The sequence below is a fragment of the Brachyistius frenatus genome, unplaced genomic scaffold (assembly GCF_029030835.1).
Source record: "Brachyistius frenatus isolate BFR_SWC_R1_liver_20210118 unplaced genomic scaffold, ASM2903083v1 Contig_255, whole genome shotgun sequence".
Classification (NCBI taxonomy): domain Eukaryota; kingdom Metazoa; phylum Chordata; class Actinopteri; family Embiotocidae; genus Brachyistius; species Brachyistius frenatus.
Window position 1 is genome coordinate 7,501 of NW_027210854.1, and position 13,593 is coordinate 21,093.

Consider the following 13,593-nt stretch of genomic DNA (forward strand, 5'->3'; position numbering starts at 1 on the left):
ATGCGGGTGCTGGTGAGACTGTGACAGGGCAGGACGTCAATGGGCCTCAGCTGCGCACCGCCATTAGGCTGTCCACCAACCAGGAAGGAGGGGGCGGAGTCTTTAAGGAGCTGCCGCTTTCTGCGGCCATCCAGTTCCTTAAAGTCCTTGTTTAGAAGAGGAGACAGGTAGACCTACGTGACAGAAAATAATAATCAGCATAGAGATAATGATAGAATTAATAAGGAACACAGCCAAAGTGAAGCCAGAACTTTAACAAGTAAGAAAACCTGATTATACAACAAGTGGTTCTGACCCAGACATCTGATTGGTGAACTGTACATTTGTAACGTGCTCAAATCATCATGACATCACACCCTGCTCATTACTAGAAATATCCCTCCACCTCCTCAATGGGAAAATAGAATTAGAATAGTTTCATATAATATGTAATATAATGTAGTTTCTACTTGTTATAGTTCTATTAAATGACCCATTTGGTGAAGTCGGGTCTCTTTTGGTCCTTTTTGGTCGTTCCGAGCACCCGTACCGTAACACCACGGATAGTCACACACTTACAATCCTAGCGGAGCTGGACCGGTTTGGTTTGAACACATGACACGGAGCTAAAATGTTAAAAACACAGGAGTCCATGGATATCTTTGTTCATCAGACATTTTTGTTCCTCAGATATCTTTGTTCATCACATATCTTTGTTCACCAGATATCTTTGTTCATCACATATCTTTGTTCATCAGATATTTTTGTTCACCAGATATCTTTGTTCCAACCAGACTGAGCTAGCTGAGCAGTTTAGTGTTTCTATGTTCTGTATTTATTCAGTTGGAGACTAGAAATCCTCTCTGTTGCTAGGTGGTTGCTAAGGGTCCGACTACTTCCTGGAGTAGTAAACATCACATACGTTACATAAGAGTACTGACATGACTGATTGTTTTCCAGCTGTTAGTCATACCCCATGTGTTGCCATGGAAATGGAGATCACCCTAAAAAAAAAAGTTGTATATTTAGAAAGTGAAAACTTTTAGATTACATGTTTAATTTAGTTGGTAACTTGTATAATCTCAGTATTACACTGGAGGCTGTTTTAACCTCATTATTGGTATAACCGTGATGTTTACTGACCTCATCACTGTCGTGATTTCAGTGTCAGTTCCACCCCATTGGTAATATTGCTTAATTAAAAGCACATTGACATTCGCATCACTGTTAAGTAAATGATACAGTTTGATTCATGTGGTTAGATAAGGATGGTAGTTTAAAAAAAAAAAAATCCATCTTTGATGGTATTTATGTTTTTTTCGTGGCCTTTAACAGACAACATTTCCCATAAACCTTCGGGGCTAAAGTCGACCTCAAAACAGAGGAACTTTTATTTTTATGTTATTTGCAGTCAATTATTTACTGTTTGTGTAAAACAACACACACAATAGTTTAGCACAAGAGAGAGAAACTGAGGCCGAGCTGCAGCTCAAACGAAGAAAGTTTGCGTACAAACAACTGTACCGGGTTTAAATTAAGAGTCAGTCAACCATGATTAACTGTAAAAAAGTTTGATAGGCGGTCGATCACGTGACGTAAAACTGTCTGTGTGTAGCAGAAAGGCTCCACAGGTCTGACAGTTCAGCTGTCTGGAAAAGAGGTTATTTTTCTCATTAACCCTTAAAACACTAGCTATTTTCAGGGTAAAATTTTTTACTGAAGGCAAAGAGTAAAGTGAAATGCTTTTTTGCTCACCCTGACACAGTGTCATCATCTCTCCATGCACGTAAACAAACAAACAAACAACAACAACAACAACACAGGAAGGTACCTGTTCAGGGAAGTAATCCCTGCTGGGGCAGTGCATCCCAGTCACTGTGAGGAGGAACGGCTCTTTGAATGTGATGAAGGGAGAGATGCACAGGATGATGTCTTTGAGCTCCTGCTTGAAGACGGCCGAGATGGACTTGAGACGGTCGTCGGATGACGCCACCTGCTCAGCCACGAACATCCCCGTGTCGTCCTGCAGAGGGTCGCGGAACAACTTGGGAGTGGCTGTTTCTGAACCTTCCCCGTCCTCGAAACCGAGAGGTTCCCCTTTCAGGAGGCTCCCCTCCTCCCCTACCTCCCCCTCAGGCGCCCCGATCAGAGTGTCAGAGTCCATCTCCTGGTCCTCTTCCATGAGGAATGGAGGGGAGACAGACAGAGGCGGCGCAGGGAGGCTGGACAACGGCGACAAGGTCTTCACCTCTGTGCTGGCAGCCTCCTCCTCTTGAGTAGACGAGGCTGGTGACGGTGGCTTCACTTTGTCCTGAGGAGCTCCAATGTCTCCACTTCTGGATGAGGACTGCGAGGAAAGCCCTTCTTCCTCAGGCTGTCCTCCAGAGTCCTCGGTTTTCTCCGGGCTCTCTCGGCCCGTCTCCTCGGCAGCAGCACCTTCCAGCAGGTATGGGATGGACGTGCTTTGGGCCAAACTGGGCGGCATCGCAAACTCGTCCATGAGGAAGGAGATCTCCAGCTGGGAGTGGTAGGCCACGCACACCATCAGCATGATGATCTCCTTCACCCGGGCCAGCTCGTACTCCGCGGCACCGCGGAGCTTGATGGAGCATCCGAGATGAGGAGGGCAGCCCTCGAAGAACATCAGAGTCTTCCCCTCATCTGGAGGGACAGACAGAGGAATGACAGAGTGTTCTGACAACACAGCAGCATCCACCGAGAGGAGCAGCGCACACGTGCTTCTTACTGTTTGACAGCGTGAAGGGCTGCATGTAGAACTTGTGGCAGGTGCCCAGACGAGGTTTGGTGAGCAGCTGGTCCATGGACATCACCAGGTCTCCCTGCGTCATACGACTCACCCTGTCCAGGACTTGCTGAAATCACAGAAAACACTCTGAACTGCTCCGTCAGATGGAGATCAGGTCCCGAACAAACGTGCTGCTCACCTTGAAAACATATTTACATTTATTCAGTCCCTCCAGAGTTGTTTTGGTGACTTTTGCGATCAAAAATGTTTGATTTTGTGGCAGAATTTCTCTGAAATTACGATGTAATTTGTGGAGTTTGAATTCCTTTTTTTGCGTAAAATTGCGGGAATTTAAAAATGTGCAAGTTGCAATTTCTTTTTTAGCACTTCTTGATAAAGGAATAAATGTGTAATCACTTCCTGTGATAATAATCCTGCAGCACATCAGAAATATTTGAGTTCTAATCTTTTCTATGTATTTATTGTACTTAGAGAACCGTGGAAATAAAAGCTCCTAAAAGTTCCTAAAAGGTCCTAAAAGCTGCGTATGTTTCCAGAACAGAGCGTCTGTGACTGGAATATAGAAACAAGGACTACATCAGCTGTCAAAATAAGAGCTTTAGATGCTGTTTAATTCATGTTCATTCAACACATAGACCTGCTGGATGAAACAAACAAAGAGACGTCTCTGACAACTGGACGTGTGGAGAAAACTCATTTAACATCCAGTAATATGGAATCACTTCCTTTGATCACAAACATTTAATCACATCGTTTTAATGTGAAGACCACATTTCCCACAAACCCCGTCACTTCCTGTTTCTCCGCTTGTTCCTCCGGTGAACAGAGTTTTATTTGGAGATGAAAACAGGAGCAGAGACTTTCCGGTTGGAAATGAGGAATTATTGTTGTTAATAAGTCAGTGTTATTTGAAAATATTTACTTTATGATGTTAATACTTTCAGCACAGAATCTGCTGACGACTTTTTTTTTTTTCAGAAAAATCGCAGGAATTAAAAAAAAAAAAAATTGCAAGCTCCCACAAATATTTGCTTGACTTTGCTTGAGTTTGAATTATTGTTATTATTATTACATACGAGGCACTGATTCACTGATTCCACTAACCACAAGTGGTCACATTTCAACAGTGATTTCATCTCTTTAATTCAGGCTGAGCATCAACCTGTCTTCACTCCAGCTGCTCTCAAAGCCTGCATGTCTCTGAACATCATCTTTGGCTCTCAGCAAAGGAAAAGTCGTTGAAATGATTTTTTTCCAGGACATGTGAGAAGCACTGTACTGACCGGTTTGACGTTGATGACCAGTGTGATGCCGTGCTCTAACAGCATGTCCTGAGCGATGCGAGACACCGTCTTCTCCACCAACACCAGGTTAGGACGGACGTCCACGATGCGTTGCACGTAGTTCTTCAAAAACTCTCGCTCCTGAGGGACGAACAAGGAGGCATCGTCTCTGTTTCAGAGAACTACAAACATGGCTTCCTCTGCTGTCTACCTGTCAGAGGGACTTCCTCACCTGCAGCACGATGGGGTCGATGCAGGTAAACTTGGTCTCCTCCCTGTACAGGTACTCGATGGAGCACTTCAGCAGCAGAATCTTGGGGTTCTTGATGTACGGGTTCATCTGATCACAGTTCAGACAGACTTTCAGTTCCATATCAAGCTGCCCTGCACGTACCAAATCTACCAATATACTTTATATATCTTTATAATCTACCAATATACTTTATATATCTTTATAATCTACCAATATACTTTATATATCTTTATAATCTACCAATATACTTTATATACATACACATTTTATTTCTCATTAATGTACACTCAGCACCCCATCTTAACAGAAAAAAACAGAAATGTCGAAATTTGTGCAAATTTATTAAAAAAGAAAAACTGAAATATCACATGGTCATAAGTATTCAGACCCTTTGCTCAGTATTGAGTAGAAGCACCCTTTTGAGCTCGTACAGCCATGAATCTTCTTGGGAACGATGCAACAAGCTTTTCACACCTGGATTTGGGGATCCTCTGCCATTCTTCCTTGCAGATCCTCTCCAGTTCCGTCAGGTTGGATGGTGAACGTTGGTGGACAGCCATTTTCAGGTCTCTCCAGAGATGCTCAATTGGGTTTAGGTCAGGGCTCTGGCTGGGCCAGTCAAGAATGGTCACAGAGTTGTTCCGAAGCCACTCCTTTGTTATTTTAGCTGTGTGCTTAGGGTCATTGTCTTGTTGGAAGGTGAACCTTCGGCCCAGTCTGAGGTCCAGAGCACTCTGGAAGAGGTTTTCTTCCAGGATATCTCTGTACTCGGCCGCATTCATCTGTCCTTCAACTGCAACCGGTCGTCCTGTCCCTGCAGCTGAAAAACACCCCCATAGCATGATGCTGCCACCACCATGTTTCACTGTTGGGATTGTATTGGGCAGGTGATGAGCAGTGCCTGGTTTTCTCCACACATACCGCTTAGAATTAACGCCAAAAAGTTCAATCTTGGTCTCATCAGACCAGAGAATCTTATTTCTCATAGTCTGGGAGTCCTTCATGTGTTTTTTGGCAAACTCTATGCGGGCTTTCATATGTCTTGCACTGAGGAGAGGCTTCCGTCGGGCCACTCTGCCATAAAGCCCCGACTGGTGGAGGGCTGCAGTGATAGTTGACTTGTGGAACTTTCTCTCATCTCCCTACTGCATCTCTGGAGCTCAGCCACAGTGATCTTTGGGTTCTTCTTTACCTCTCTCACCAAGGCTCTTCTCCCACGATTGCTCAGTTTAGCTGGACGGCCAGGTCTAGGAAGAGTTCTGGTCGTCCCAAACTTCTTCCATTTAAGGATTATGGAGGCCACTGTGCTCTTAGGAACCTTGAGTGCTGCAGAAATTATTTGGTAACCTTGGCCAGATCTGTGCCTTGCCACAATTCTGTCTCTGAGCTCCTTGGACAGTTCCTTCGACCTCATGATTCTCATTTGCTCTGACATGCACTGTGAGCTGTAAGGTCTTATATAGACAGGTGTGTGCCTTTCCTAATCCAAGTCCAATCAGTTTAATTAAACACAGCTGGACTCCCAATGAAGGAGTAGAACCATCTCAAGGAGGATCAGAAGGAATGGACAGCATGTGAGTTAAATATGAGTGTCACAGCAAAGGGTCTGAATACTTATGACCATGTGATATTTCAGTTTTTCTTTTTTAATAAATTTGCACAAATTTCTACATTTGTTTTTTTCTGTCAAGATGGGGTGCTGAGTGTACATTAATGAGAAATAAAATGAACTTTTTTGATTTTAGCAAATGGCTGCAATGAAACAAAGAGTGAAAAATGTAAAGGGGTCTGAATACTTTCCGTACCCACTGTATATACACATATATATTACTGCTGTTTCCAAAGAGGGGAATAATGTGAAAATACATTTTGACACAATAAAGGTAAGCAGGATCTACAATCATGATTTTTAAACTGATAAGTTCTTCTGACCGGTCCAGAACATAAACTGTAACTAAGATGGACAACATGACAGCTCAACCTAAATGAAGCCAGATTATGTCTGAAATCAGTGCTGGGGACATAATGTGCATCCTATAAACTGGATATAAAAGTGTTCGTCCGGTCAGTAAAAGTTAAGTCAAAGCAGAAGTGTCTTAAGCTGCAATACCAGCGAGTGCCACTAGAGGTCGGCTCCAAAAAGCCTCCGGCTCCATAGACTCCCATTCAACTTCTCTCATCAAATCCAAAGTGAATAAAATGTGTCCATCAGTTATCTCGGTGTTGTTAGCTAAAGTCACTCCTTCTTCTTAGTTTTCTGGAGGTCCATCTGAAAATAATCCCTCATTCATTAGAAAAGAAGATTCAAGAAGACCTGTTTTTGGGGGCGTGTCTGTTTGATTGACAGGCCTGTGGTGCAGTCAGGTTATAGCTATCGGTGGGCGGGACGTAGTATCGTCAGGCTTCCAATCAGATCGGTCAGATCCACCGTTGGCTCCTCCCCCAGCTCGTCCAAATATGGTCACTTCCTGCTCTAAACCGCTCTGAACTAGCAAAGATGGTGACGGACAGAATCTGAACTGGAGGATTCATAACGTTCACAAACCAACGATGACATCACTGTTCTGTGCAGTGTGTGCAGCAGTGAGGGGGGTGGAGACCTGGTCTCAGGTCCCTTCTCCTGTCGATACCCGGCTAAGATCACGATCAGTCTACGGGGGAGGAAGTAGTCGAAATGTAGCCAGCTAGCTAGAGGACTAATTATTTTTATCTGAATAACGATGAGCACACCGCGAGTGTCCCCGACAGTCAAGATGGCAGCAGTGGCTCTACGTGAAATTCAAGTAGCGATGAGGAGGTGGAGAGTGTCGTCCATCTTTAATTACAGTCTGTGATTCAGAACAAGGCCAACAGATCAGATGTTCAGTAAGAGACTTTTATACGGGCACGTACATACTTTTAAATTGTATTTTGAGGTTGTGGACCACAGAAAGATGACATGACAGATTAATAAACTGAGAAACATCAGGCACAAATCACCTTTCAAAAACATCAACGGTGAGAAGAAGCCAATCCTACCTTCTTGTGGGCGATGTTCTTGGTGCACACGAAGCCGTTCACCACCGTCGAGTCGAATTTCCTGCCTCCGGGAATCTGAAACACAAATGGAGACTCAGTTACGACCAATCAGCTGCTTCTGTTTCCTGTGAAATAACTAAAGGATCAGTGTGGAGGATTTAGTGGCATCTTGTGGTGATTTGTCGTACTGTGTTTACATATTTCGCAATAAACTGTGATTTTTTTTTCCCCATTCAAGTGAACAGGAAATCGTCCTGACATGTGCCACTTTTGACATATTCAGCCAACTGTGGAGCCCAAAGCTGAGGCCCACTTTACAGTAGAAACATCACAGTTTAACAACGAGCCTTTGACCTTTTACTGACTGAAGCCGTGTTTTGATATGTTACGTTTTTTTTTTTTTAAATCAGGTTACGTTTTATAAACTTTTTTGAATGTTCAGATCAGATCTAAATCTCAAATGTTTTCCCCCTTGAAATATTGCGGAAAAAAATTTGTGTTAATCCTGTTTTTTTGCCTACAATTTTCACTCTACATGTTCAATTTATACATCAAACTGTAGGGATTTGTGTTAGCTTTCACCCAGTGCAGCTCAGATTGTGACATGACTGACGGTTTAGCCATAGACCCCCTCTGAGCGCCGAGTGCTCCCACACACTCTCCCATAGACTCCCATTATATCTGAGCTCTGACGGTTCGGGTCAAACCCGTCTGTAACCTGCCACCGAGCCGATATAACACTAAGTAGGAACAGGAAATATCATATAGTTATTACCGACAAGTTTCTGCTGCTCACAGAGAAAGAATGTTTTCGATAGGACATTTAATTTGTGTCAGGTGAGGACTGTTCGAAGGCTCTCCTCCTCGTCTGCCTCCCGATTTCTCCTCTCTCCTCCGGGCTCGCTCACTGGGTGCAGATCACCATAGCAACCAATAGCAACTCACGCCTGGTTTTTAAACTAGAGCCTCTAGGACTGAACTCCTGCTGGTCAAACAGACTGATTTGTTTGCAGGGATTTTCTAGTTATGAATATTTGATTTCACTTCTGCCAATCGATCGTCCTGCACACTGGACCTTTAACTAAATGTAAATGTCCCCGCAGTGGCCAAGAGGGTGTCCGACCTTCTTGATGTGGACCAGCTGGCGGATGTCCATGTCATCATCGCAGTTGCGAACGTCGGGCCGCACCGTCTGAACGACTTGTCGGACGACGGGGACGATGATGTCCCGCCAGGACAGAGACAGAGACTCGCTGTAGAGCAGCTGCTGCAGCAGCGCCATCATGTGGCTGTGGTTGGCCGAGCTGAGCGGAGAGAGGAAGAGAAAAAGCACTTTCACATGAACAGAGGTCCTCGTCCTGCAGTGGAGGAACGTCATTCAGGGAAACAGCACCACAGGTTACACTCATTAAAACAAACCAAGAGCCGTCGATCACCACAAACGTCAGGAAGGCAGCAGTCATCGCTGTTTAAGTCTCACCTGTCAGCGCTTTGAATACTTTTGAAGACTTCATATATGATATGAATGGGAATATCCTCCTTTTGTTTTTGGTTTGTATTGATTTTTTTCCCCACTTTTAATGTTAAAAACAGAAATGTGACGTGTTTAATGAACAAAGTTTAAATACCAAAAACTGGAAAACAGTTAACAATGTTTGAGGTATTTATCTCACTGTCTCTTAAGATGAAGTAATTTGTGTTTTATTAATCCAGTCGTCAACAGAACATGAATCCATTTTAATAATCGCTTGTTTAAATCTGTTATCAAGCTGAAGATGTTCGACAGGTCAGGCTTTTTCTCTTTTATATATGGACTATCTTCAGGTTACGGATTTTTCATCAGACTAAAAAAATCTTTCAGAGAAGTCATCTTTGACTTGTGGGACATTTTGTAGACAAAACAACGAGGTGGGAACTGAAAGCGATCGCAGCTTCTGCCCCAGTTCACTGATATTTTTCTGTGTGAAGGGTTTTCACTCAAACTCCTACTTTCACTGACTAAACAGCTGAACCTCCATGACCTCAAATGAACAGAAGAACAGGATGCCGTGTTGCTAAGCAGACAAAAACAGACACATTATTTCACTCCCATGATGTAAAAAGCTCACGTGTGTTTTCAGTTGTTTTTACTGACACGACGAGACCTGAGCACTCTTACAGACACACACTGATCCTTGTGCACAAAACTGCCAAAAGTTTTAATGAGAAGGTGAAGAATCAAGCATGTTTCTTACTGTTGCCATGGCAGCGAAAGGCTCCTTCTCCCATATATGACAGATCTACAGTCGTTTTACAAACTTTACGTTCAGCTTCGTCTTTGAAGTCTTCATTTTGGAGCCAAAGCTTCTGAAATCTACATTTTCCTGCATGTTTTCCTTCCTAAGCAGCTACAAGAACAAGTGTATCTTTACTGGAGTGATGCCACCTGATGACAAACTGAAAGAGGATAAAACCACTCAGGAAACACGGGAAATAAAAAAACTAAAAAAAAACTCATGGCAAACATTATATTTTGATAAAAGGCAACCAATTTTTATACATGCAAACAGAATTCCTTGATATTCCAGAACTTGGCCCAAAAGATGATCAAATCCTCCCTGTCTGCAAAAGAGTTTTAAACATCCTGGGAACCCTGTAAATATGAGAATAATCAGTCTCCACTCACAGCAGCCGCTCCATGGCCTTCTTCTCCCCGTTCTCCTCTCGGAGCTGATCCAGCGAGCTGTGGTGCCAACCCAGCGGTGTGAACAGCATCTCTTTAGCCTTCTCCTCCACTTGCCGGTTGAAGAGAGACTCTGCAGCAGGAAGGTCACATCAGGTTTGTGTAACTACTCTCTGTGCTACTGACTGGATCAACCAGGAAGTGCAGGGCTCCTACCCTTGATGAAGGCGTCGCTTATGACAATGTTCTGTCCTCCATCCTCAGACATGAGAAACTCAGCTAAAAGACCAGAGAGAGGAAGTTCTGGTGAGATACAGTGCTGACATTCAAACATGTGATGTGATGTCACAGGGAAAAGCTCAATACAATGAATCCCTGGCTGGACGGACAAACTGCTGCTCACGGAAAGTCCCCACAGAGCGACTGGCAGGATGCTGGAAGGTGGAGATGTGGAGCTGTCAGTAAAACCGGAGGATGACGATGGGTTTGCCCAACCAAATTTGTATTGTTTTGTACTGCTGTGTTTTACCGGCACATTGCAGGTTGAGTTTCTGTCGTCTGATCTCTGTGTGTTTCATAAAGGGCAGAGCTCCTGCCTGCCTGTTGGAGACCATTTGAAAATACTTGCAGATTTTTTATAAGTCTTAGGAGTTTTCACATGCGTCTCCCTATAACATGCGGCAGCAGAGAGAATATGGCATTAACACGTGATCCCAGTGGACAGCTCAAGAGTACGCTCACACCGGACATTAGAAGGCATCTCCACGTGTGAACACATCTCTTTTCCTCACTCTACATGCAAATAAACACACACGTTACTTAAATAAAGTCGTGAACACACACAGAAACACCAGGTTTACACCACTTCATTGGTGGAAACAACAAACAACGGCCACACATGTTCTGGACATGTAGAAAGTTCACCACCCACGCGGGGTCAAGCTGAGCGGATGTGGCAGCGATTTGCTCACTTCTCACCTCAAAGCTCATTAGATGTAAAAGGAGAGATGTCCTCGTGGAAGATTAGAAAAAAGAGTTGGATTCTATGAAGAAATCTAAGAGATTCACGGTCACCTGGCAACCGCTGAGGAGTTTTGTAGAAAATATGGCAGCTGGTTGGAGTGACTGCACATTAAACCCGTTCTAATTGACTGTATCATTATTAATATGCTGTTAGTTTTCTTGTTGTTATTACTGATATGATAAATTATACATAATGTTTGTAATCCTGTTTGTTAATAAGGTCTATACTTTTCAGAGGCACAGTAACAAACACGTGTCTGAAGTGAGAGCTGTCTGGAGAGGACTCGTGTCTTTACCTTTCTGCTCTGAGGCAGGAGGCACGTGTGGATATTTGGAGTGCTTCTTGATGTGGAAGTTCACGTTGTTCTGCTCCATGTTGAGGTTGATGGAGGCAGCAGAGTCGCTGTCCACCACCGACTGAAAGCTGCTGACCGATGTCCTCTTGCTGGGGCTGGCAGAGTCTGGACACGCAGAGAGAGACGGACCTTCATTTACAGACGGAGAACCCCATCCTGCAGGAAGAGCTGTTTTAACAGCGTGTCCAACGTGAGATACATACTGGGCATGTTGTAGTCGTTCTCATCTGCGAGCTGCTCCGTGTCACTGTCGTCGAACTTGATGTCCTTGAACCAGGACGGCTCTGAATGTCCCTCCAGAGAGTTGACGCTGTCGCTGTCTGGAGATGGCGTTTCTGAGAACTCTGTATTCTAAAGAGCAGACGGGGCGACGTTTACCTCAACGAAACCTAATCAGTTGTTAAAAGTGATACTGATATGACCACCTGGTGATCCCACTGAAAACGGTCCCTCCAGGATTTTGCAGCCTTTTTTTTGTGATTATTGCGATTAAAAATATTTGATTTTGCAGCGGATTTTCTCAAAAATTGTGATGTAATTTGTGGAGTTCTTTGGCGTAAATTCAAATTTGCAAAAATTGCAAGTCCAGAAAGAAAATGTGATTTTAAGCACTGCCTGATAAAGGAATACATGTGTAATCACTTCCTGTGATAATAATCCTGCTGCACATCACAGAAGTATTTTACTTCTAATCTTTTTATGTATTTATTGAACTTAGAGAACCGTGGAGATAAAAGTTCCTAAAAGCTCCTAAAAGCTGCTAAAAGCTCCTAAAGGTTCCTAAAAGGTCCTAAAAGGTGCGTATGTTTCCAGAACAGACCGTCTGTGACTGGAATATAGAAACAAGGACTACATCAGCTGTCAAAATAAGAGCTTTAGATGCTGTTTAATTCATGTTCATTCAACACATAGACCTGCTGGATGAAACAAACAAAGAGACGTCTCTGACAACTGGACGTGTGGAGAAAACTCATTTAACATCCAGTAATATGGAATCACTTCCTTTGATCACAAACATTTAATCACATCATTTTAATGTGAAGACCACATTTCCCACAAACCCCGTCACTTCCTGTTTCTCCTCTTGTTCCGGTTCCTCCGGTGAACAGAGTTTTATTTGGAGATGAAAACAGGAGCAGAGACTTTCTGGTTGGAAATGAGGAGTTATTGTTGTTAATAAAGAGAGTTTTGTTTAAAAAAAACTTATTCTATGCCGTTAATACTTTCAGGACAGATTCTGATGATGACATGTTTTGCAGAAAAATGACGTGAATAAAAAAAAAATATTACGGAGTTTGCTCGAATTTGCATTAATAATTGCGATCGCAATTTCCTGAAGGGACTGGTAAAACCATTAGAACAGAATCCTAAATGATTTCAGCAGCTTGTCACTGCGACAGCAGACAGCGCTCACCTGGAGGGGGCGGTAGAGAGCGTACTCATCCCTGAACAGCTGGTCGTGGTGGGTGAGGCAGTCGAGCCAGCGTCCATCCACTAACGCCTGGCCGATAGCGATCGCCTGAGCCCTGCAACATGACAACATGGATCACGAGCAGTGCTGCACCTGTCAATCACTTCAAACACTCACCTGTAATACACTTTTATTAGAACAGGTACTTGACTGCACTACGATGATACAGTAATGGATGGATATGAAAGTGGTACTGATCCTCTAACATCTTTCATTTCCTTTATCCAGTGAGACAGTACCTGGTGGAGATGGTGCCATTCCTCAACAGCCAGTTGACAAGCTCCTTTCCCACAATGCAGTTGGGGTAGGTCCTCAGCCAGTACCTGTGGTCCTGGAACTCCATCCCTGTGTTGTTGTGGCAAATCTTCTTCCACAGGTCCTTCAGCTGAGAGGAATCCTGTACGAAACATGATATTGTATGAGAGTACTTGGACTGGTAAATGGGACAAAATATCCAAAAAGAACTAAAAAAGAAGGTGAAAGAGAGATGGAGAGAAGAGAGCAGCCACCAGCAGGATCTTCCTCTCCTCCTCACTGTGGTCCAGCTTGGTGCTGCTCTTGGTCCCGGACATGACTCGGCTGGTCGGCGGGCTGACTGAGGTGTCGTAGGTCGGCACCATGGAGGACCCGGAGCGATCCAGCGACAGGTTGGTGACGCTGGCGGACCTGAGAGGAACAGGGACCGTTCAGACCACCTGAGGCCGCCATTACACGTTTAGAGGAACCAACCGCACAAACACATAGTTGGCAGTTCTTCTCTGTTGCTAGGTCGTTGCTAGGG

At 43.9% G+C, this 13,593-nt stretch overlaps 1 protein-coding gene across 5 annotated transcripts in view; it reads right to left on the reverse strand.

The window, feature by feature from the left end:
- Positions 1 to 13,593, reverse strand: part of LOC138634241 (1-phosphatidylinositol 3-phosphate 5-kinase-like) — a 43,911-nt gene that overhangs the window by 7,367 nt on the left and 22,951 nt on the right. For all 5 annotated transcript variants that reach the window (XM_069721008.1, XM_069721005.1, XM_069721006.1 and 2 more), the window contains 14 exons: positions 13,322 to 13,478; positions 13,052 to 13,209; positions 12,756 to 12,867; positions 11,545 to 11,692; positions 11,282 to 11,446; positions 10,179 to 10,241; positions 9,966 to 10,095; positions 8,424 to 8,604; positions 7,301 to 7,375; positions 4,262 to 4,369; positions 4,030 to 4,170; positions 2,726 to 2,852; positions 1,811 to 2,640; positions 1 to 173 (listed from right to left, as the gene is read on the reverse strand). The exon at positions 1 to 173 is cut by the window's left edge and continues 232 nt beyond it. In XM_069721008.1, the coding sequence (XP_069577109.1) occupies positions 1 to 173; positions 1,811 to 2,640; positions 2,726 to 2,852; positions 4,030 to 4,170; positions 4,262 to 4,369; positions 7,301 to 7,375; positions 8,424 to 8,604; positions 9,966 to 10,095; positions 10,179 to 10,241; positions 11,282 to 11,446; positions 11,545 to 11,692; positions 12,756 to 12,867; positions 13,052 to 13,209; positions 13,322 to 13,478 (2,568 nt within the window). The remainder of the gene's footprint in view (positions 174 to 1,810; positions 2,641 to 2,725; positions 2,853 to 4,029; positions 4,171 to 4,261; positions 4,370 to 7,300; positions 7,376 to 8,423; positions 8,605 to 9,965; positions 10,096 to 10,178; positions 10,242 to 11,281; positions 11,447 to 11,544; positions 11,693 to 12,755; positions 12,868 to 13,051; positions 13,210 to 13,321; positions 13,479 to 13,593) is intronic.